This window comes from Antechinus flavipes, chromosome 2, assembly GCF_016432865.1.
Source record: "Antechinus flavipes isolate AdamAnt ecotype Samford, QLD, Australia chromosome 2, AdamAnt_v2, whole genome shotgun sequence".
Classification (NCBI taxonomy): Eukaryota; Metazoa; Chordata; class Mammalia; order Dasyuromorphia; family Dasyuridae; genus Antechinus; species Antechinus flavipes.
This window is the reverse complement of record NC_067399.1, coordinates 510,415,667-510,439,267: the sequence shown is the minus strand read 5'-3', so window position 1 is coordinate 510,439,267 and position 23,601 is coordinate 510,415,667. Positions and strand designations below refer to the sequence as shown.

At 33.6% G+C, this 23,601-nt stretch overlaps 1 protein-coding gene across 1 annotated transcript in view; it reads right to left on the bottom strand.

Moving 5' to 3' along the window:
- Window positions 1-23,271, bottom strand: part of UBAC1 (UBA domain containing 1) — a 41,849-nt gene extending 18,578 nt beyond the window's left edge. Inside the window, exons 1-7 of the mRNA XM_051980350.1 lie at window positions 22,835-23,271; window positions 12,650-12,770; window positions 8,262-8,335; window positions 5,088-5,195; window positions 2,590-2,692; window positions 2,039-2,147; window positions 988-1,216 (exon numbers count right to left, since the gene is read on the bottom strand). Of these exons, the coding sequence (XP_051836310.1) occupies window positions 988-1,216; window positions 2,039-2,147; window positions 2,590-2,692; window positions 5,088-5,195; window positions 8,262-8,335; window positions 12,650-12,770; window positions 22,835-22,972 (882 nt within the window). The 5' untranslated portion in view covers window positions 22,973-23,271. The remainder of the gene's footprint in view (window positions 1-987; window positions 1,217-2,038; window positions 2,148-2,589; window positions 2,693-5,087; window positions 5,196-8,261; window positions 8,336-12,649; window positions 12,771-22,834) is intronic.
- Between the last annotated feature and the right edge of the window lie 330 nt (window positions 23,272-23,601).

The window sequence follows — 23,601 nt, the reverse complement described above, 5'->3', positions numbered from 1 at the left end:
CAAATACCTACCAGAATGATGTAGAGGAAAAGTTTTTTAGGCAGCATTAGGTTATATAGTATTAAATGAACTGATAATATTAAGCAATTTGAGAATAGTAATAATGATTAGAATGATGATGATGATAGCTAACATTTATATAGTGATTACTATGTGCCAGGAACTGTGCTAAGCACTTAATTATCACATTTGATCTTTCCAACAATCCTGGGAGGTAGGTACTATTATTATCATCATTTCACAGATGAGGAACTGAGGAAAACAGAAGTTAAGTAACTTGCTCAAAGTCACATAGCTAGAAGCAGTCTAAGGTCAAATTTGAATTCAGATTTTCAGACTCAGTTCTCTATCCAATGTATCATTTTGTTTCCTCAGAATAAAATAACTAAGTTAGAAAGGCCAAAGTGATGCAAAGAGGTGAAATAAAGCTAGCTCAGTAAAATATAATTAAGGGTAAATCCAAATCTCAAAGATCATAACCTTTTACATCTGTCACAAGCAAAAATATTAGTTTTAATAATTTCCTTTCTTTTCTAACAAATCAATTCTTTTACTTGATTAAATAACATGCCACTAAAGCATAAAGCTACAAACATCATCAGCTGATCTATAGCTCTGACAAAGAAAACACAACTCATAGTGCAGCCTTTTTGCTTCAATCTATTGTTACATATGACCAAGTGACATTTTTGTTATTGTATAAGAATTATGAATCAATATATTATTTTATGCTTGCAAATGTCCTAAAAAGGACATTTTCCTAAAAAGAAATCATAGGGATTCAAGTTTAGATGAATCTGGTCTATTTGGATCATAGGCCATTAAAAACACTTCACAGTGTTTCACTTCACACTTTTTTTCCCCCAAAGCAGAAACTAACTTAGGTTAACTATCAAGTACCAAACATTCTTCCAAAAGCATATAAATAACCAAAATCCTGAAGAACAAGAAAAAATAAAACTTTCACTTAAAGGCTGATATGCATACTCGTGGATCTGGTCGAAATTCTCTTTTCCTACGGATCTTCTTGAAGATTTCTGTTAGCTCATCCTTGACTTCCTCCCCCTCTGTCTTAGATCCCCCAGAAGCTTGAGAGGAGGAGGAGGCGGCAGAAGCACCTGCTGCTTCTAATGAAGCTTGACCTGGAAGAGGAGTATCCACAGTTGGATCTTCTGCATGTTCTATCAACCACTCCATGGCCTGTGTTACTGACATGCTGTAAAATAAGAAAAGTTTCTCTAAAACATCAATGAGTTAATTACTGAAGTTTCAGTTAATTTCTTAACTTTTTCTTTCAAATCCTTGGAAGAGACTTTTTGTTTTATTTTAACAATTCTAATAATGTTAACTGGAACTATCCTTATTTTTAGAATTTTAAAAGAATTCAGAAATAAATTTAGAGATACATCACTATTTGCTGAAGTGTCTTGCTACCACAATGCACAAGTCTTTTTTAATGAGAAGATTATGAAAGAAATTTTTTTAAATACCATTTTGAAGCAATGGTTATAACTCTGTAATCAAAGGAGAGAGCACACAATACAGTTTTATGTTCAACAGAAGAAAAAACAGTTCACAGGCTATTCTTTGGTTTGTAAGTTGCTTTTATTTTAAATGTGCACATGAAGAGGTAATTTACTTGAAAGCATTAAGACTTGAGAATAATACCAAAGACAGATAATCTTGAGCTGCTGCTATTACACATATATATCCCACAAAAACTCTCACATGGAGGAAAAAGAATAGAAAACAAAATTTTCCTACTGTTTTATACTTAAATTCAATTGTCTTTACCAAAAAAAAAACTTTTTTAAACTTTTGATATGGTTATCTCTTCACAAAAACCTTGTAAGTATAGATAAAACAAGCTGGTATGTACAATTTACAATATTGAAATATGTGAGGTCTTCCTTGAATGTTTTTGTAATACAAAACAATTTGAAAATTCACGTTCAAATCTATCCTTAAAACAGTGGAAGAAGAAAGAGAATCAGGGAAAGAGAAAAACTCATTCTTTGACATTTATAAAAATACATACTGATTGAGACGAAGTGCTTTCACAGCTCTGTTCTCAGGAAAGCCCATTTCTGTAAGTTGTCTTAAAGCCACTTCATCAACTCGGTCATCATCATCCTCATCCAACATTGCTATTGTAAAACAGAAAAAACAGTGTGACACAGTATGAGTAAAATAGGAACTTTCATCTACATTAACAACATGTTAGAATACATGGCATTCATATTGCCTAAATACATTTTAAATTTAGACAAGTTGTCATCTAAGTAACTTGAACATGTCTGAAAGGCACAAGGATATTGATTAATGCAACATTAATTAATGCAGCATATAATAAATGACAAAATAAGGAATAAATACATATCTAGGGAGAGACAGGGACAAATGCAGAGAGAGCAGTTTTCTTTCTGCCAGTTTTCCTATAAGAACTATAGGTCACAATCAACTGATTAAAAAATAGCATGAGGAAACAACATATACATTCAAGTACTCGTATGCCATATACACTCAAATACTACATACCATTTTTATTAGATTATAGTATCATAAAATAAATCTGGGGTGTGAGCATACCATTTGCCTTTTTAAATAATTCAACTGCATCTGGGTTCAGTGCTAACAATTTCTGTGCCACCTCTATAAGTGACACCAAGATCTTCCTGAGTTCTGTCTGGAACTGCAATAAAAGAAAAAAAAAGTATGTGATTTCTGCAAGTCTATAAAAAACTGAAGTAGGTTGATAGTACCATTATTTTATACTAGAACTTTCATATATAAAGAGGCCATTTAATTTATTTGAACTATCTGATTCAAGTCCTCAAAATTATGTTGGTATTTTACAACAAACAGGACAAAATCTATCAGGGCAGGGGTACTGAAGGAAGAAAGGTATTTATTTCTCTATGTTCTTATAATCAAAAGGAAATGACATATGAAATTAGCTGAGTACTCAAATGTAATCAAATCCTAATAAATGTGGGAATCCCTAGTACACCATGAATCTTTCTGGATAATAATAATACATGTCTAAAAGCACAAAGTGAGGATAGCTGGTTAACAAAATATATTGAGCAAATCTAGGTTTGCTTCATTTAATAAACATAGCATCATGCTAACTGGTTGCTAAGTATTCTGTACATCTTCTCTTTTGCTTTATTTAATAAGAGAAAATGGACTTCCCTTTGACAGAACAAACATACATAGATTTCTAATTTCAATCTTACTAAAATAATGACATGTCTGAATATAGTTTGCTATGGCAAATGGGTTTTCTAAATTATAAGGAAGTAACTGCTGGAAATACAGTAGGAAAAACATTATAATAAAGGTATTATAGGGATTTTGATGTAGCAGAGACTAAATTATATTAACTCTCCCCTCAAATCACACTCTTTACCATAACCCTTTTCTTTTCCCACCAAGAACTACTCCTTTCTCTATATATACCTAGCACACAGCATATAGTAAGCACTAAATAAATAGTATCTGACTTACATATAGAACTCCAAAATAATATAGATTATAAAATGAGTTCTATCCTCCAATAAAATAACAAAAGAGTATTATTATGAATTTTGGCAATTTTGAATCATCAAGTTCACAGAACAGAATAACTCATCAAGAATACATCAAATAAGAAAACATATACATTGGTCTCTTTAGAACAATTATGGTATCTTGATTAGCAAAGAAATATTTAAACAAATCTAAAGAGAAGTATTTTCTATAATATCTTTGAGGAGGAAAACTGATCATACCATCATACAAATTCAGAGTGTTTTATCAATCTAAGTCAAACTATGAGAACATAATCAAAGTAGTTGCTATTCGGTCTATATAAACAAAACTCAGTCTCTTTAGTTTAGGTTATATCCAAATTAATGTGAAACTAACATTTTCAAATCAACTGAAACTATGGGAACCAAATCTTCGACATAAAATGACTCAAAATAAATTTATTTGAAAAATCTATATAAAAGCATGAAGGAACCGTATAGCATCCAGAAAAAAAGGAGAAAATGTTGCCACCATATTCCCTACCTTCATTAGACCATATCTATAGTATTACATTCAATTTCATCTATGTCCTATTTTAAGAGAAATTCAGGATGACTTAGTGACAGACTATGGATACCTACATGCCACCTGAGAACCAATATAAATGAAATCCATAGAGATTTATCACTATAGGGTGCTAATCAGATGATTCATCTGTCTGGACACAGAAACTCATGAAGACTCTACTAAGCTGTGGTGCTCCATTAAACTAAGATACTAATCTGTTTCAAAGGATTATTCATAGTGATGAACTCAGAAGCACTGAATTAAGTACTGAAAAATTTAGAGCATGACCAGAAGTAGACAAGATAAACAAATCATTTCACATGAAGAATATTTGAGGAACTAAGGATATTGAGTCTGCAGAAAAAATTTAAGAAAAAAATATGATCATTGTCTTCAGCTATCTGAAGGACTATCACATGAAAGTGGAATTTCTTTTGTGTGGTTCCCAGTGGTAGAATACATATCAGTAGTGAGAAGTTAAAGGAAAGCAAATGTTACTGCAATGTCAGGAATTAAATAATTCTAGTAATTAAGAGTTGTTTAAAAGTAAAAAGTAAGTTCCTCATTATTGGAAGAATCTAGGTATAGACAAAACAAAGTTGTGGAAATAAAATTCATACTTAGGCAAGTAAAGAAAAGATCATACTAGATGCCCTCTAAGATCTTTTCCAACACTAAGATTTTATATTCTATGAAATCATCAGTATACTTACACAGTATCTTATTCTCTAATTGAATTTTCTTTTCTTTTTTTGGTAAGGCATTAAGTCACTTACCTAGGGTCACAAAGCCACGAAATATTAAGCATCTGAGGATGAATTTGAACTCAAATCCTCCTGACTTTAGGGCTCGTGCTCTATCCCCTATGCTATTAGCTGCCCCTCTAATCCAATTTTCAAAGAATCTTTTTTTACTTGCTGTTAACTGAAAATCATTTGAACTTTAATTTTTTTTCACTAGATGAATTTTGAAATGTGTCAAATGAGGTTACATCTTTAAATACTCACATCTCTCATGCTGTGATGGGCTACAGTCCTGTCCACACTGTGGGAGGGAATATTTGCTGTTGCTTTGAGAATAGCATCTTTATCTGGAGCTTTCTGTTCTTGCTTTTTCTAAATAGAATTAAGAAACTTAGTAGCACAGAGTCATCAAAGAAGGAGAATAAATAAATTTAGTAAATATTTGATAAAGCTTAGAAATGAAATTGCCTGGCACATCAACAAATATAAATTTTCTTTAAGACAGATGGGTCCAGAGAATTTTTAAATTAATTCTTTGCATTGCTTAGTCACAAAAATATGATGTCTTAAACTGACTAGGGTGACTAAAAATGAGGAATGAGAGAAAATAAAAAATTAATTTTTAAAGTCATAGGTCTGACAAGATGGCATAATTTTTGGAACTCTAATTGTAACTGGGGATGTGGATAAGTTAATTTTAGGGAAAGTTATAAATAATAACGCTACCTTATATTTATAGCCTTCATATAGCCCTTTAGAGGTTACAAAATGCTTTACATACATTACCTCATAGTAGTCCTGTGAAGTATAGTACAAGTATGCAAGGTGAGAAAATGATGTTGAGAGGCTATGTCACTTTCTAATGTTACAAAGTTACTGAGTGGTATAATGGGGAATGAAACCAGATTTCTGAGCCCAACTCCAGTGTTCTTTCTACCACACCACCCTGCCTTTCTTAACCTTATAGATTTATACTCTTTTCCTCTCTACAAATAAATACAACTTTATGATGAGTCACAGAATTTTATATCTTTCATAAAATGTCAATAATACTTAAATAAATTTATAGTCTCATATATTTCTTATATATGCATAGCTCACAACCTACCCATACCGCATCTTGGGCAATTTCTATCCATGTTTCTGCAAAAAGTTATACACAAAATATCTAATGAATATCTAATGAATGTTTAGGTCAGGGATTCTTAATCTGAGGTCTCTAATTTTTTTTAAATTGATATCCAGATTTTAATATAAATTGTTGCCTTTGTATTCCTATATATTTTATTTTATTCCTTTAAGTACATTATTCTTAAAATGGGTCCAGACTGTCACAGAGGATCATGACACAAAAAACTTAAGAATATTCACAGCTTTTTAATGTACAACACCTAGATGAAGACATAATGAAAAGGCTAGCTAATTTAATTCTATTTTCCTTGTTTTTCTAGTTCAATAAGATTTCTTAAAGCCTATATCCTAAAGGTGAAGACTAAAAACAAATGGAACTTGAACAGTATAGAGCTAAAACAGAAGTCAGAAAAATAAACTAACAGGATAAAAAAATCTGCCTCGTATGCATTAGACACAGGGCTTTTAAGTCTGTATAGTAACAAGAATGATAGCTTGACCAATGCTCAAAAATGTAACTTGAAAACTGACTTTTTCCCTCAGCAATTCTCATCAACTGAGAGTAGAAAGGTCTATATATGTTGTAGAGATGTTTGGCTGATTCAATGTGAGTGCTGGAGGCCAGGTGTAACTAAAGATAAGAGGTCACACAGTGGCCCAAAGCCACTCCCTCACAATTTGGCCCAACTGGAGATGGTAGGGCAGCTTGAGATCTTAAAATAACTCTTTTAGTATAGTGAGTACATGAGCATAGCCCTCTCAATTCTGTCTTAAAATAGTTTGGCTTTCCACTTCTCTAGGGAATGATCACTTTCTCTAATCCATCATAAAGCTTTCTCTACAAACCTTAAGCTACAAAAGATAAGTTATTTTTCTTTAAATTTCTAGAGACCTGAGTTAAATAAATACACATAACATACTATAAAGAACCCAGATTTTTACCTTCTAAAACAGCTCTTCCTGAATGCTCACATGCTTGGATTCTGGTATAAGAGCAATATGAAATTATATCTTTAAATTATGCAATTTAGGCTTTATGGCTAAAAAATGTTAGAAAGCTAGCAGTTCCTTTGTTTGGAGAGGGGATGTTTTCTTTTGCATTTAGTTTAGTTTTGTTGTTTTTTCCCCCCCACTAAAAGTCTATCATTAAATACCAAGATAAGGGATTATATGAACTACAGATCAAATCTCACTGGTAAAGTAGAAAGAGACTAGAGTGTTTTCAGAGGACTTAGATTCAAATACCATCTCTGCCACTCAGGATGGCTTTAGGGAAGTCACAGGTCCTTCTTTTTAGTCATTCCATCACTTACTAAAATGCTTGTTAAATAGAAAAAAGAGAAAGAAAGTAAATCCAAAGTAGTTTACTTTGTTGTTTTCTGATGCTTCAGAAAAGAAAGGAGGAGGTTGATAAAATCTCTGGATTTGCAGAAATAATACTTGGGGTTCTAGTCTTATAACAGGAATAGTGAAAAGAGCACTAAATTTTATGACAGAGAACCTGGATTTGAATCCTGGCTCTGGCAATTACTGCTTCTTCTGCCTGAATCAAATCACTTTACTTATTGGGCCTCATTTGTAAAATGAAGGTATAGTATTAAATGACCTTTAAGCTCCCTTCTAGCTCTAAATCTATTATACTAAGTTCCATAGTTTTGGTCACAGAACAATGTAGCTGTAAAAAAAAAAAAATCCCTACATCTGTGTCTGCAACTTAAGATGAAAGAAGACTAACACCTAATAACTTTATAATCAAATAGTGAAAAGATGAATTCTTAACAAAGAGGAAGACAAGAGACAGTATCATGAAACACCACTTTTCTTACTCAGGCTCTTTTTTGTGCTAGTTTTTTAAAAATCTACATATGGGAAATAGCACTAGGTAAGCTCTTGTAGATGATCTGTGCTTTTCCTTCAAGGCTAATACAGACGGTCTGAGGTATGAAAGAGTGAGGGGAGTAATGGATAATTTTAGCTTACTAGTAGCATAAAGCAATTGAGAAGAGCTCACTGATAGCAGATATCACCTACCCTATTCACAAGGCACAATTAGGTCACAGAGCATGGCAATTATGGGTCCAGAGATGAAAAAATTAATTTGTTGACAAGATCAAAGAATACAAAAAGAGTTATACACCCATAACAATACAACACTGTGTTGATAATCTACTGAGATCTGAAAATAATTTTAACAAACAGATTACTGATCTGTACTGGTATCAACAACAACAGAATTTATCTTAACCTGCAAACCCCAGATTCTAAGATTTCAAACTAATCAGCAAGAATTTATTATCTGAAACTAACCTTTTCCTCAGCTGAGACATCACTCATCTTAGGAGGAGGAGGAGGAGCTCGTTTTTTTACCAATAGTAAGACATCTAGGAAAAAATTATATTTGTCAACAAAATTTTAAAAAATTGTAATATATATATATAAAATGTACTTGGGATTATTAAAATGCTGCATTGCCTGGGTGAAAGGGCTTGGGTGTTATCTCTAGGTCTCTTCTAAACCAAGGAATCTTATGAAAACACACCTGATTTACATAACAGCAATTGCACTATGGTCATACATACAACTGCATGCAAATTGTGAAAAGTTATAAAGGCAGTAGTTAACAAAAGTTTTAATAAAAATTATGATACAGAATTCAGGCAATGTTTCATTGCAAGCTATTAGATATATTATCTCCATGACACTGATGAAAGTTGAGAAAGACTAGTAAGGATTTGCACAGTGGCAAAATTGGGGGTGGGGGGTGGGGAGCGGGGCTACTGATTCTGAAAACGATCTGTAAGGTTGTTAGAACTAACCAATGAGTATATTTTATTAAGACCTATTTTGTGCCAAACATTGTGCTGTGTACCTGGGATAGAAACACAAAGAATGAAATAATATATACTTGTAAGGAGCTTATATTCTAATAGGGGAAACAGATATAAATATTTTGCTGTTCATTCATTTCAGTCATGTACAATTCTTTATGACCCCATTTTAGAGTTTTCTTGGCAAAGATTCAAGAGTAGTTTGCCATTTCCTATTCCAACTTGTTTTACAAATGAAGGAACTGAAGCCAACAGGATTAAGGGACTTGCCCAAGGTCACACAGCTAGTACGTGTCTGAGATTATCACATTTCAACTCAAGAAGGGTCTTCCTGAATCTCAGCCCAGGACCCTATCCACTGTGTCACCTACTTTTCCACAGAAACAAATATAAATATGTACTAAATAAATAAAAAGTCAAACACATAGTAATTTGAGAGTGTTAAGGGGAATAAGAAAAAGCTTCATGTGATGTTTGAGTTCTCTTCAGAGAGGAAAGTGATTTTTCTTGTGAAATGAAAGTGAGAGAAAAGTCATTTCAGGCAGGGGGTAAAATAAGGGAAGACATGAGAAATAGTGTCATGTATGAGGAATAGAGCGACAGATAATTTGCCTGAATCACAGAATTCAGAAGGAGTAGTAAGGTACATGAGACTGGAAAGACAGGATGGGAACAGGTTATGAAATGTTTTAAAAATTTAACAGAAGAGTTTATCTTTTTTGCTAGAAGCAAAAGGAAGCAACTGAAATTTACTGAATGAGGGAATGACAGATTTACACTTAAGGAAAATCACTTTAGCAACAATGTATAGGATGGATTGGAAGAGGGAGAGATTGGAAGCAGAGAAGCCAATTAGGAGGCCATTGTAATAATCAAGGAGAGAGATGAGGAGAGTCTGAACTTAAAAGTGACAGCTGTGTGAAAAGAGAAGATATGAGAGAAGAATATGAGCTGTGAAGATAGAAAAGGCAAGACAAGCAACTGACTAAACGTGTGGAATGAAGGAGAGTGAGGAGTCAAGGAGAACATTACTGCTGTTGAGAACCCAGGAGAGTGGAAGAATTTCAGCAGAAACTGGAAAATTTAAAAGAGAGGTGCATTTTAATAAATTCTGCTAAGACATGTTGCCTTTGGGAGATCTCTGGGATATTCAGTTTGAAATGTCCAACTGGTAATTTGTGATATGGAGTTGAAAGTTAAAAGATTGTGCTGAATGTCTAGATCTTTTAACAATCTGCAAAAAGACTGTAGTTTAATCTCCAGGTTTGGAGGCCATTAAAAGAGAAAAAGAGAAGAGGTCCTAGGACAGAGCTCTGGAAACATTTACTTAGGAAGACAGGAGGAAAGCCAAAACAAGGTAGTATCACAAAAATCCAGAGAAAAGAGAATATACAGGAGACTCTCCTCTGATGGTCAACTGTTTTAAATACAACAGAGAGATTAAGGAGGATGCAAAGTGAGAAAAGACTATCAGATCTGGCAATTAGGAGATCATTGGTATTTTTGGAGAGAGCAGTTTTAGTTGAATGATGAAGTTGGAAGTCAAATTGTAGAAGATTGAGGAAAGGAGAGGAAGTAGAGGCACTGAATACAGATATCTTTTTCTAGAAATTTGGCTCAGAAATAGAGAAGAGATGTAGAGTGATGGTTTGAGGAAATGTTAAGCTCAAATGAAGGGTTTTTACAGATCATGTTTGAAGGTAGTTAAGGAGAAATTGAAGATTTGTGTGATAGAGGGGATGATTGAATTTGCAGTCTGTTAAGAGAAAACTGGATGGTACAGGAGCTGGCCTTGACAAAGAAAAGGGCTACTTCATTGTCAGAGATGGGCAATGAAGTTTTGAAATGAGGAGAATGGGCAAAGATGGAGCTCAAATAAAATGGCCTCAATTTTCTTAGCAAAGTAAGAAGGTCTTCAGTTGAAAGAAAGAAGACAGGAAAGAGAGAGCTGAGGGAGACAAAAGGAGGGGTTTGGAATTGCTCCTGAGGAGAGTTAAGATAGGGAACCAATTAGAAAGAAACAAAAGAATTATTGTGATATAGTGAGGTCCAGTCGAAGCTAGTCATGAATATCCTGTGAATATGGTTGTGTGAATTCCTCCAGATCTGTTTAGGGGGTGGATGGTAGGAGTGATCCAAAAACTGAGATTTGGCAAGATTTGAGCAGCTATAGGAAAAGAAGCAAGGGATTTGAGAGTAAAGTATAGAAATGAATTGGTCAACTATAAAGTCTAAAAAGAGAGGAAAGTGAGGTTAGTAGGGGTAATAGCTTGAAAAATTATTGAAGGATGAAGGATAAAAGATTTCAATGAAGACAAAGATAAGGATTAAGAAGAGTGAGGAGACAGTGAGAAATGGAATGAGAGGTCAGAATTAGAGATATTTTAGAATTTTGATTAAAGAAGTAAAACACATCACTACCATTGTCATAGTTAGCACATTAAAAAGCATATTGAGGTGTGAAAATTGTTTTACAAATATTTCATCTGCACATCAACCCTAGAGGTGGGGTTTAACAGATGAGGAAATTGAGGCACAGAGGTTAAATGACTTGCCCAAAGTCACACTGCCAGTAAATAAACTCAGGTCTTCTTGATTCCAGAAGTTCCATTGGTTGACCATCACCATTTTTATGTGAAAGGCCTTAAAAATAATTTAGTACAATTATTTCATTTTCCAGATTAGGAAACTGAAGTCCAGAGAGTTTAAGTGACTTGTCCAGAATTTTATATATAGTGAGTAGTAAAGCAAATGTGTGATGTTCTGGCTCTACCATGCTACCTCCCTAAGATTAGCATATGTATATATGTATGTATGCATGTATACAGATATGTGTGGTACATGTCATCTAAATTTCAAAGAGAACTTACATATAATAGTTGCTTAATAAGAGTTTATTAGAATAATCTGTCAAACACAGACATATAATTATAGTTATATGTAGTGAAGGACATGGAGATGATGATGAGTTCTAAAAGACTACATAGTATAAGCCCTATCAGGCTTTAGTAAACTGAGAAGGCTTTTGGTATGAACCCAGCAATATTCAAGTACCAACTTGTTTAGAAGGACTAAGTTACTAGGTAACAGAATTTTTCAGGTCCAGCAATTCAAGAAAACCATATACCAATTTGATGGAGGAAGTCCACACAGACAAAGCACAGATTATCTTGAATTTTGAAAAGATCTCTCTCTCTCTCTCTCACACACACAAACACACACACATACACACTCACATTCATATACAACACACACACTCACTCTCACTCACACACAATATAATAAAGTATATATAATTTTATAGACATTTAACTTTAACATGCAAGCCATGTGATGTTAGTGCTATAAGACACACACTCTCACACTTTCTCTTTCTCATTCACACACACAGCATAATAAAGTATATGTAGTTTTATAGACATTTAATTTTAACATGCGAGCCATATAAATGTTAGGGCTATAAGGAACTTTAGAGTTCTAGTCTCATATAATTTATGACAAAATTACTACTATTTATATATTAAAAGATAGTTTATACTATAAAAATGACTCCTCTTCCAGTTAAAATTGTCAAGTTGACCAAACTTACAGAAGCTCTTTCTGAGGCTTATATTTTGTTTTGAAAAATAATTAAACTTCTTCTAAAACTTAAGTGTTAAATGTCTATTTGCAGTTCTATCATTTTGCAAAACTACTTCAGAAAGCAAACAAAAATACTTTTAAAATAAAATCAGCGGTATTTTTTTGCTTCTTTTTTCATAGTAATTCTCAGTACTGAAAATTAACACACAAATCAATAAAAAAAATCAAATTTCTGTTTTCATAATAGTACTGCTATAATGCAACTTAATCATGAATCTCTCTTACCTTTATCTTGAATATTTTCTTCTAAGATAGTTTTGGTATCTGTCAGGACCCTCTCTGAAGCAGCATGTATTAATTTATGATGTGTTACACTTTTGGGGTCTTCTAAGTTCCCAGGTACACACTAGAAAAAATAATAAAACATATACCAAGAGAATCAGAAATAACCAAATTACTATACTAATCATTGTGGTAATAAAATATAATCATAGACATGCTCTTAACTATGCTAGCATTTATTAGTTGTCCTTTCTAGCTTACAGATGATAGTTTAGGCTTAATAAGTATTAACTAAGAAAAAGCATTTAGGCTTGGTTTCAGTGCTGACAAGGCAAAACTACCCAGGTAATGACTCCCAGTAGCTGCTCTGCTATGAGGTCTCACCTCCTCTCAACACATTCAGTTTAATATTATAAGGACCATTTTAGCAATTTAGAACAATATTTACTTTTATAAGGTGCTTACAGATGGAGAAAGAGGCTGTGACTAAAAGTGCTTTTGATAGCAGCTACTGCTTTCTAGCTCATTCACTCAACTATATACTATCTTCTTGACTGTAATAAAATAATACGTAATAATATAATATTGTAATAATAATGTAAGGTACTCAAAAACATCAAATATTAATCAATTGAAGAAACTAGGGATGATTAGCTTGAAGAAAAGAAGACCTAAGGGGATAATGATAGCCATCTGAAGTGGTGTGGTATACTAGAAAGATCACTAGATTTGGAATCAGAAGAATTGGATTCACATTTTTACTCTTGTTACTTATTATCCACATACAAGTGAGGAAGTAATAACATCTTTCTAAGGCCAGTTTCCTCTTTTGTAAAAAAAAAAAAAAAAACAGGAGAGTGGACTAAACTATCTTTAAAGTCCCCTTCCATCTCTATGTCTTAAAAATCTCATGATTCTCAGGCTTTCAACTTAATAGTTTTCAGCAATATTTACTGACTCAATCAAATACTGAAATACATGATTTTTTTTTCAGGGGTTGGGGTGAGAAGTGGGGAAGATACTATAAATTTGTGAATTCATTCATTCACTCAATCAACAAACACTTAGTAAACATTTACCATGTGCCAGGCAATGCTAAGCATTGGACAGAAAAAGAAGAGCAAAAATCTAATGCCTGTTCTCAAGAAGCTCATATTCTAATAAAGACAGAAAGCAATAATAACATATACAATATAAATGAAATCTTATTTCCCTCATGATCTTAGAGGGAATGTACTAGTAGCAAAGGATCCAGAAAAGGCCTTCTGTGGAAAATGTTAAGCTGAGTTTTGAAGGAATCATAGAAAGCTAGAAGTCAAAGATGAGAAAGGAGAATATTCCAGGCATGAATAACAGCTAGTGTAAATGTGTACTTATTTTCTCACAATTGCCTCCAACATATGTCATTTTTCTTTCTGTCACGTTAGCCAATGTCACAAATGTGAGATGGTTACTGGATTCCTCTGAAAACTGCCTGTTTCTATGCTTGGATCATTTATCAAATGGGTTAATGGCTCTTATTTTTGTAGATTTGACTCAATTCTTCATATGTTTTAGAAATGATACTTATCAGAGAAACTTACAGCCAGCCCAACTGCAGAGTCAGACGATAGTATAACATGTGTGAAGAACAGCAAATAGTCAACGTACCTGGGTTGTGAAGTGCATTGAGAAGATTAAAGAGTAAGAAGCTAAAGGTAGAAAAGAACAAGGTTATAAAGGGCTTTAAATTCCAAGGATTTCATACTGGATCCCTGAGATAATAGGTTATAGCTTATTAAGTAGAAGAATGACATAGCCCTGTACTTTGCGAAGATCACTTTGGTAACCAAGTGGAAGATGGATTGGAGTGGGGAGGAAGGTGGAGTACGAAGAGCAATTAGAAGGCTATTGTAATAGTTCAGGTGATGAGAGTTTGTACATGTGATGGCTATTGAGTGGAAGGAAGAGGATGTGCATGAGACTTGTTGTAAAGGTTAAAAAAGGCAAGATCTAACAACAGTTTTGATATGTAAGGTTAATGAGAGTAGAGATTGAAGGATGATGGCAGAAGACACCAGCCTGTGAGATGAGGAAAACTGCTGCATAACAGAAAATCTGAGAGGAGAAGGATTTCATTAGTATAAGACTCTCAGTATGGAAACTCTTTCTACCAATGCAGTTCAGCAACTTGGTTGTCCCAGAGGTTATCTGGGACAAAGACATTAAATAACTTACTCATGGTCACATCACCAACATGTGCCAGAAGCGGATTTTGAAACAAAGTCTTACTGACCCTAAGTCCAGACTTCTATCAATAGGTCACTCTGCCTGTCTTTGATGTATGATACTATGTTGATAATTAGTACAACCTAGGAACAGTTTCCTAAGCCAAGGAAGATAAAATCAGCTAAATGTGACAAGAGGATCCAGTATAATTTTAAAAGTTATTTCTCTGCAGCTTTCTCTGCAAATAAACATAAAAAGTGGTCAGTCAAGCAGTTTTACAATTTATATTAAATATCCTATTTATATTATTAAATGCCCCATTTTATATCATTTTGCAATTTATATTAAATATCTATTTTAGATCAATAGAAAGAAAATCTGTGCTTTTCAAAACATAGATATCATTAGATGAAATGAAATAAATGGTTTTAAAATCACCAAAGAATATAAATATTTTTTTAAAAAATCAATGTTTTCTGCTTTTTGTTTCCTCACAGAGGGTGGGAAAGAGACATCCTTTGGGATGTCATAAATAAAATAATTATATCTTTAAGTTAAAATATTCATTAAAAAAGGCAATTATACCTCTTAACCACCTCAATCATAATGCAGAGAGGAAAAAGAATATTTAATACTATTAGTCTCAGTTCTGGCACATTCAGTAATTATCAGTTTTTTATAAACTAAGCTTGAATGGAGGATTTATAGTATGTGCTCAAAGATCACATAGCAAATTTTAGAGTCAAGATTTCCATTCATACACAAATTCTTTCTTCTAATTCTCTTCCCTAAGCAATATCATAACCCTATCTACCATATACATATATATGCACAACAATAATGTGCTCTCCTTCCTCTTTAGCCACATGATTAGATTCTCTCCAAAGTTCTATCATTCCCTTATTCTCACAGAAAAATGTTTTCTTCTGACCTTTCACAATAATCTTAAAATAATTAAAATAAAATACAATTCGTTCCTACCTTAATTTCCAGCTATGCATAATTCTAGACAAATCATATACAATGGAGTTTAGAAACAATCATTTGTCTCAATTATACAAGGTCTCAATTCTTTATTTCATTAGAAATAAGACAAAACTTTTGTAATCCATCTCAACATTTAGTTTGAAATGAAAGTGACAGCATGACTGTTCCACTGTGATAAGCATATGTCTTGTATGTATATAATGTTCCATGTGCAACAGCATTTTTGCTTAGGTCACATAGTAGTTCCCGATTTCACCTAACTTGTCTATTTTAGCACTATGTTGTGACACATGATAAAATATATAAGATGGAATGCATTGACTCATCTTTACACAATGTTTACTGACCTACAGTGATAACTTTTAAGAATATTACATAACAGTATATCTACTTGTATCCATTCAATAAATAATGGTTCAAATTTTATATAGGCAAAAGTAGAGTCAATGAAGGTAAAGATAAATCCATTCACTAGACTGAATCAAGGACATAAAACAAAATGAAAACTTTTATAAGAATCAACATTCTAAAAAATAAAGGATTTCTTGGCAAATCCTTTCCTTTGCATTTTAACTAAGAATAACCAAGAATAGCCAAGGCTGAAAAAACTTGCCATGAATAATCAATGGTCATTTAATTATATTTCTGAAATAAATATACAATCTCTTTTCTTACTTTAAAGCTGGAATTAAAACTAAACTCTTATTTCTTCATAAAAGCACCAAATTGCAGTATAAGTAAAAACCTAGATATAAAATCCATTAAAATAGTACTCATATATCTCAGGGGACTTAGCTCACTGTTGTCATTGAATAGTTTCAGTCACATTCAATTCTTCATGACCCCATTTGAGGTTTTCTTGGAAAAGATGCTGGAGTGGTCTGCTGCTTCCTTCTCCAGCTCATTTTACAGATGAGGAAACTGAAGCAAACAGTTCAGTGACTTCCTCAGGGTCACACAGTTGCTAAGTGTCTGAAACCACATTTGAATTTACAATCTTCCTGACTCCAGGACAGAAGCTCTACCCACTGTACCACCTTGCTATCCATAATAGTTTGAGATATCATTAAATTAGGGACATAATCCTTAATTTTTCTTTTAAAAGTTTTTCCTTTCATAAACCAATTAATTCTAAAATGTAGTCCTATAGATTTCTGATTGGTACTGCTTATACACTTGGCTGTACTATCAAGTTTATAATCTGTCAGACTCCTAAGACAGGTGTGACTTTCATCAAGAAAATTTATGTTGATAATTGTGGAAATATAGAAGAAATGCACATGTTTAACATATTGGATTACTTGCTATCCAGGGGAGGGGTGAGGGAAGGAAAGAAGAAAAAAATTGCTATACAAGATTTTGCAAGGGTGAATGCTAAAAATTATCTTTGCATATACTTTTAAAATAAATGGTGATTATTAAAAAAAAAAAAAAGAATATTATGCTTCTGGAGGAAGGTTAGAAAATGTAATCTAGAATTATTTAGAAGAATTCCACTAAGCATAGGTATGATTGGTTTCATTTTTGTAAACACAATGCAGGTACTTAATAAATGTAGTCTTCCCCATTAGAATGTAAGATCCTTGAGGGCAAGGACTGTTTTGCTTTTGTTTTTGCTTTCCCAAAATGTAGCATAATGCCTGGGGCACTGAGTAGGCACTTACTAAAGTCTTATCAATTGATATTAAGTATGTTGAAACATGTTCAGGAATTAAAGCTCTTCCAAAAAGAACAATTTTTCAACAAATGTAAAATGAAAGGCATATAAAAATATTATTTGTAATATGAAAATATATACATGAATTAATAATGAATAAAAAAGCTACAAAAATGACATTGAATTAAAAGTGAAGCAAAAAATAGTATGATTCTAAGTTTTAAAGCTAAACAAAAACACTTTAAAACTTGAAATGGTAACATTACATTTTTATACTCAGGATAATTACTAATATTAATTAATTAGGCTTAAATGTGGGATAGGTAATAATAGCAAGTTAAATACTCTGTTCAATGAATTACAAGTAATTACACAATTGACAATATCTTCACCAGATAAACCCCTTCAAAGATCGAAAAATAAAAGATATGGAGACTGCTATTTACCTGACTATAAGACTACCACATGATCATAATCAGAATTTTTAATCTTCTATTAAACAACTGTATTTTCCAAATAGCTCAGTTACATAAACCTTATCCATAATACCTGACATGCCTTCCTGAGTACTTATCTTTTATGTTTTTAAGCTACAGAGGTGAGATACAGTGAAGGTACAGGATTCTATAAGCTCTCAAAAACACTCATGGCACTTTGACATTTTTTAAAACTGTGATATTTCTTATGAGATTTCTTAGAGATGGCAGTTTTGTATCATTTTTCTTTTGTTATCCTTAGATGAAAACCAGTAAAAGAGAATGATCATTAAGACTTTAGGATGAGAAGAACATTTAAGTAAAACAGTGTTAAGAGTCATTTTCCACTTAAATATACATTTTTATGACAGAAATGAACTTTTTTCTCTCTGAACTATGAAATAGCTGTTCCCAGAAACAATATTTTTTTAAAAAATAATTGGATATGTGGATTATAAAGTTCAGAACCTATCTTATGAAATATAATTTTTTAAATACAAACCTCATACTGGTCTGGTGAGTCTGAACAAGATCTAAGAAATGGAAGGTAAGAATGAGTAATCTCTATTACATACTAAGCTGTTTTAGAACAGATTAAGGTGTGGTAGAATATAACAAAGATATTGACATTTAGGTCACCAATTCAACTAATGACTCAACATGAATCCTACCAAGCTTAGCTGCAGCATAGTTGGTCAGAATATACATTTAACATAATTACAGTTATTGTTACTGACTGAACTAAATTTTCTAAAGAAGTTGATTTGCCTTCATATTAATGATATGATCTAAATATTGTGTTAGTAACCATGTTTTTAAATTTAGACAACTGGTTGAGATCTTAGCATATAACTCAAAAATATCAGAGGTTTTTTTTTTTTTTTAATATAACTAAACCCATAGTTCAAGAGGGTAAATTTTTTCATCTTTAAAAATTAAAAAAAAAAAAAAAAAAGATTTGAAATACAATGGTGATCCTAGTTTGCAAAAAGACAGTATGGTAAAGACAGTTCTTTCATTAGTGTTATCATCATCTTTAAATAATAACATTATTAAATTTCTAGATGTGAAAAAAAGAACATTCATTCCTTTTCATCAAAGATGGCAAGAGGGAAGAAAATCATTGATAGACTAAGCACACATGAGAGAAAAAAATGAGAAGATATAATAAAAACTGAAATATATACTCTGGTATTACTGCTCTGCAGCAGTATGTGACATTCAGGAACTGGTTTCCAGGGTGACATTCACATATAAAATTTCAGAATTATCACTTCCCTGACTAATGAATTCTGACTGCAGCTAAGGGATAGCTCAAATCCAGTAGAAGGATAAGGGATGTGAGGATGAAAATATTTCTGACTACTTAGCTATCATTACACAGTAATTTATGTCTCCCTCACTCAATGTGAAATACCCTTGGTGGCCTGTCCCATATATCTGCGGAGGCTACATAGAGAAGAAAAAATTCAAATTAGAGAATTTAATTAAAAAAACAACATCTATGCATTCTAATACTTACTTGAATGATAAATTTCAAGAATATACTAATTATCATCCTATCTAAATTGGCTACCTAATTTATCCCAAGGTATTCCAAAAATTCATTAACATGTACTTGTGATCAGTGAAGAATTTTCCATTTCCTGTTCCCTATTCATAAAATATCATCATAATGGTAATGTAAATCTATACTATTAGTTAAAAAGCTTTGCTAAGCTATATGTCACTGACAAGTAAGTTACTACCTACTAACCACTTGAAGTATGAACTTTATAAGCAGGTTAATTCAGTTTAATTTTTTTTTTTTTTACAAAAGTAGAAACATGTTTCAAGATCACCTACTATCATAGTAAAGCTGTATAAGAAACAACAGTAAAGTCTCACAGTTATTTTACAAATAGACTAAAATGTAAGAAAAGCAGGTTGTGTCCTAATTTTCCTTGTTAAAGGGTGCACTGATAGTTTTCCAGAAATCTAAAAACCATATTGAATCTTCAAGGGAAAAAAAAGTAAGCTATCTTAAATGTATCACCGGGTCATTAAGTATCATTGTTTTGATCTGCGCATGTTATATTTAACTCACATGTATATAATACTTTAAAGTTTATAAAGTCGTTTCTATGAAACCACCTTACAAGGCAAACAGTATATTATCAACACCATCTTATGACTAGAGAAACTAAGCTCAGAGAATAAACAAGCTAGCTCAGTAAGCAGTGGAAAGTGAAAAGGCCAGAATTTAAACTAAGGCTTCTTTTCTTAAAATCTCTATATTCATACATACAAATGCTTTCTCAGAATTTAAAATGAAATAAGTTCTGTTCTTTTCTCCATAACTCTATACCTACTAAGTAAACAATTGCAGGCCACACTCCATACTTCTGTATGTAATTCTGTAACAACAGCTACTCTACAAAATAGTTTTCATTAATCTCTGAAAATAATTATAACTAGTTTAGGTGGTTACCATAACACATCAAAGAATCACTGGGGCAAAATTTATCTACATTTTAAACATTCAAGGATAACTGATATTATAACATATAGATTACAACATGTACATTACATAGTCACATATAATATGAATATTTTAAACATAAATATTACATAAACACTTCGTGTAAGGGATTATTGTGGTGACAGAGTCTACTGCTTTTCTCCCAATTATGGTGAGACAACAGCTTCAGGAATAGTATTTTATGTAATCAATGTGACAAGTATCCTATTTAATTAGGCATTTATAAATATGGTCTATGAATTGTGTTATAAAGTTAAAATTTACAGAAATGAATTTAAGTCTCCAAAAATTCATTTCAGCCATTAGTTATATTACACACACACACACACACACACACACACACACACACACACACAAATACATAGACAACATCACATTATTTCATTTGTGTGCAATAAACTTAAAAGTGGTCATCTCAAAAAATCAGAAATCAGTCATCAGTTTTTTTCTTAAAGGTGCTAAGTTCAGACCAAAGAGGAAACCTTGAGAGAAGAGATAATGTTTTAGGGATTTCAGGTAAGGAAAAAAATAAACAAACTTGTTTTGGCAAAAGCAACAAAAATAATAGCTAATAAGAAAAGTACAAAATGCCAGGTTTTATAGGGACAATTTTAAGGTCTCTAAAGCTTCATTTAAGCATAATTTAAAATGCTAATTATGAGTTTGTAGTGGACTGATTAACTGAAAAAAAATTAAAACTTCTCCAGAAAGACAGGGACCTGTGATTTCATAAATACAGTAAATTCAGATTAGGAAATTTCTTCTCCCAATGAAGGTTAGCATCTTCTCTGCCTACAGCACGGAGAGGTTAAGTAACTTGATCAGGGTCACATAGTTAGTAATGTCACAGATATTTTGAATTGAAGTTTTGGCTTCATCCTGACTATACATTACTAAAATGACAAAGGAATATAAAGATCCTTTTCAAAATTTCCTTGACTCAAAAGAGTTGAAACAAATTATATAAAGGCAAGTATCTAGTATCCTACCTGTTTCCCTCTATAATTTCATAGTTTCTCTGGAGGAAAAAAAAAGGAAAAAAATAATGGAATGCTAGAACTAGAAAAGTCCTTTAAAGATCATCTTATTCAACCACCTTATTTTGCAAACGGAAAAATTGAGATCTAGAGATGCTATCCCTTACTGAAGTTACAAAGCTTGTTGTAGCAAAGTTAGGACTAGGACTCAGTGTACTACAGAGAGAGAGAGAGAGAGAGAGAGAGAGAGAGAGAGAGAGAGAGAGAGAGAGAGAGAGAAAAGGAAAAACCAAAGGAAATAGAATGGAGGTAGGTGAAAAGGAGTTCACAGACTAAGAATTTGTGATTGAAGTCAAGGGAGATGGGAGATGAGGGGAAAAATTAGAAGTTAAAAGAGGAAGGGAGGAAAAAGGAAGAAAACTAGAGGAGAAAAAAAGTAAAAAGATATAGAAGAAAGAATAACAAGAAATGGAAATATAAGAGGGGAAGAAAATAAGTGAAAAAAGATTACCTAAAGGAATGAAAATACAGATGGGCAAAAAAGAAATGGAAAAATGAGTTAAATGGGTTTAAATTGGAGACAGAAATTAAGAATGAACAAGTGAAAAAAAGGATGAAAGAGGGAAAAGATACAGATACTATAACTGGGGAGGAGAATGTGAGGAGAAAATAGGAAAAATGTGAAAAGATTAGAGGATGGGGTGGGGCAACTTCTCAACTTCGAATGCCCTCACATGCATACTCTATATCTATGCCAGGACAGATATTGATGAATATCCTTGCTCATTATAGTTATGTCACTACAGATACGAATGAATATCTTAGCTTACTCCTCTTTCAGAAAGTAAACTCTTTAAGAATAGGAATTGTTTCATTTATATTTTATCCCCATAACAAAAAATAAAATAAAAAGTACTTAATACTTATTAGTTGTTTGGGGGAATAAACTATAAACTGAGAAAAGGAAGAACTGGAAGAGGGAGAAAGAGGTTAAGTGTGAGAAAAAAACAAATGGGAAAAGGGTCAAAAGGAAAAAGAAAGTAGATTAAGCAAGAGAAAGAAACTTTAGTAAAGGACGATAAGGAAGGAGACAAAATTCTAAATGGGAAAAAGAGAGGAAGAAGGAATGATGGAATAAGGAAGAAATATCAGTGAAAAAAGAAGAGTAAAGAGAAGAGGGTAACGTTAAGCGGAGGTAGGAAAATGTAAACGGAGGAGAGAGCAGATCGGGTCTCATCTGTATGCCACCGTAGGAGAAGGGGACGCGGGACCTGGGGTTAGGGCGGGGTGAAGAGGGTAGAGGGACAGCCGGGTGAGGGGCATGGGAGGCAGGGCCCGCTGGGGTCCGCGGTGGTTCCTTACGTGTTTGAGGCAGCGCTCCTTGAGCTTCTCCACCGTGGTATCCTCGGTGACCTCCTCCAGCCACTCGGTGCCTTCCATGGTGCAGATATGAAGCCTCAGGACCTTTCTGGCGAAGATCTTCTCCTCCTGCACGAACATCGCTACCCTCCCTCAGCGCCCGGCAGGGCCCGGGCCTCGCTCGCCTCAGTCTCCCTCGGCCTCAGCCACCCGCCGCCGCTGCCGCCGCCTCACACGACCCACCTCAGCCGCCCCGGGGCTTGGGGCCCGCGGCCCATGAAGGTCACCTCGGTGGGACAAGCGAGAGAAGCAGAGAAGCTAGTCCCCAGGCACCCCAGTCCCGGTCCCAACCCCGGCTCCGGCCCCGTAGCGACCTGTCACTCGTCGCCCTCAGCCCGCAGCCGTCGCCCTGGCTCGCTACCCGCCGCTGCCGCCACACGCCGGAAGTGCGGGAGGAGGTGCGCCTCGGGGCATGCTGGGAGTTGTAGTCCCCGCTAAGCCTAGCCTTAGAGAGATCCGGCTGACCCTAAGGGGGAAGAGTTCGCAGGGTAAGATTTTAGAACGGGAAGGGACCTACGAATAAAGAAAGAATATCATGACAGAGAGACCTCAGAACATGAAATATAAAATGTTAAGACTGGAAGGGAACTTGAAAATAAATACTTTCATTTTGCAGATGAAAAAACCTGAGAAACAGCGGGAAAGGGACTTGCCCAAGTTCACAATTCTAATTCAGTTGGATAAGGATATTGACCCAGCCTCTAAACTCC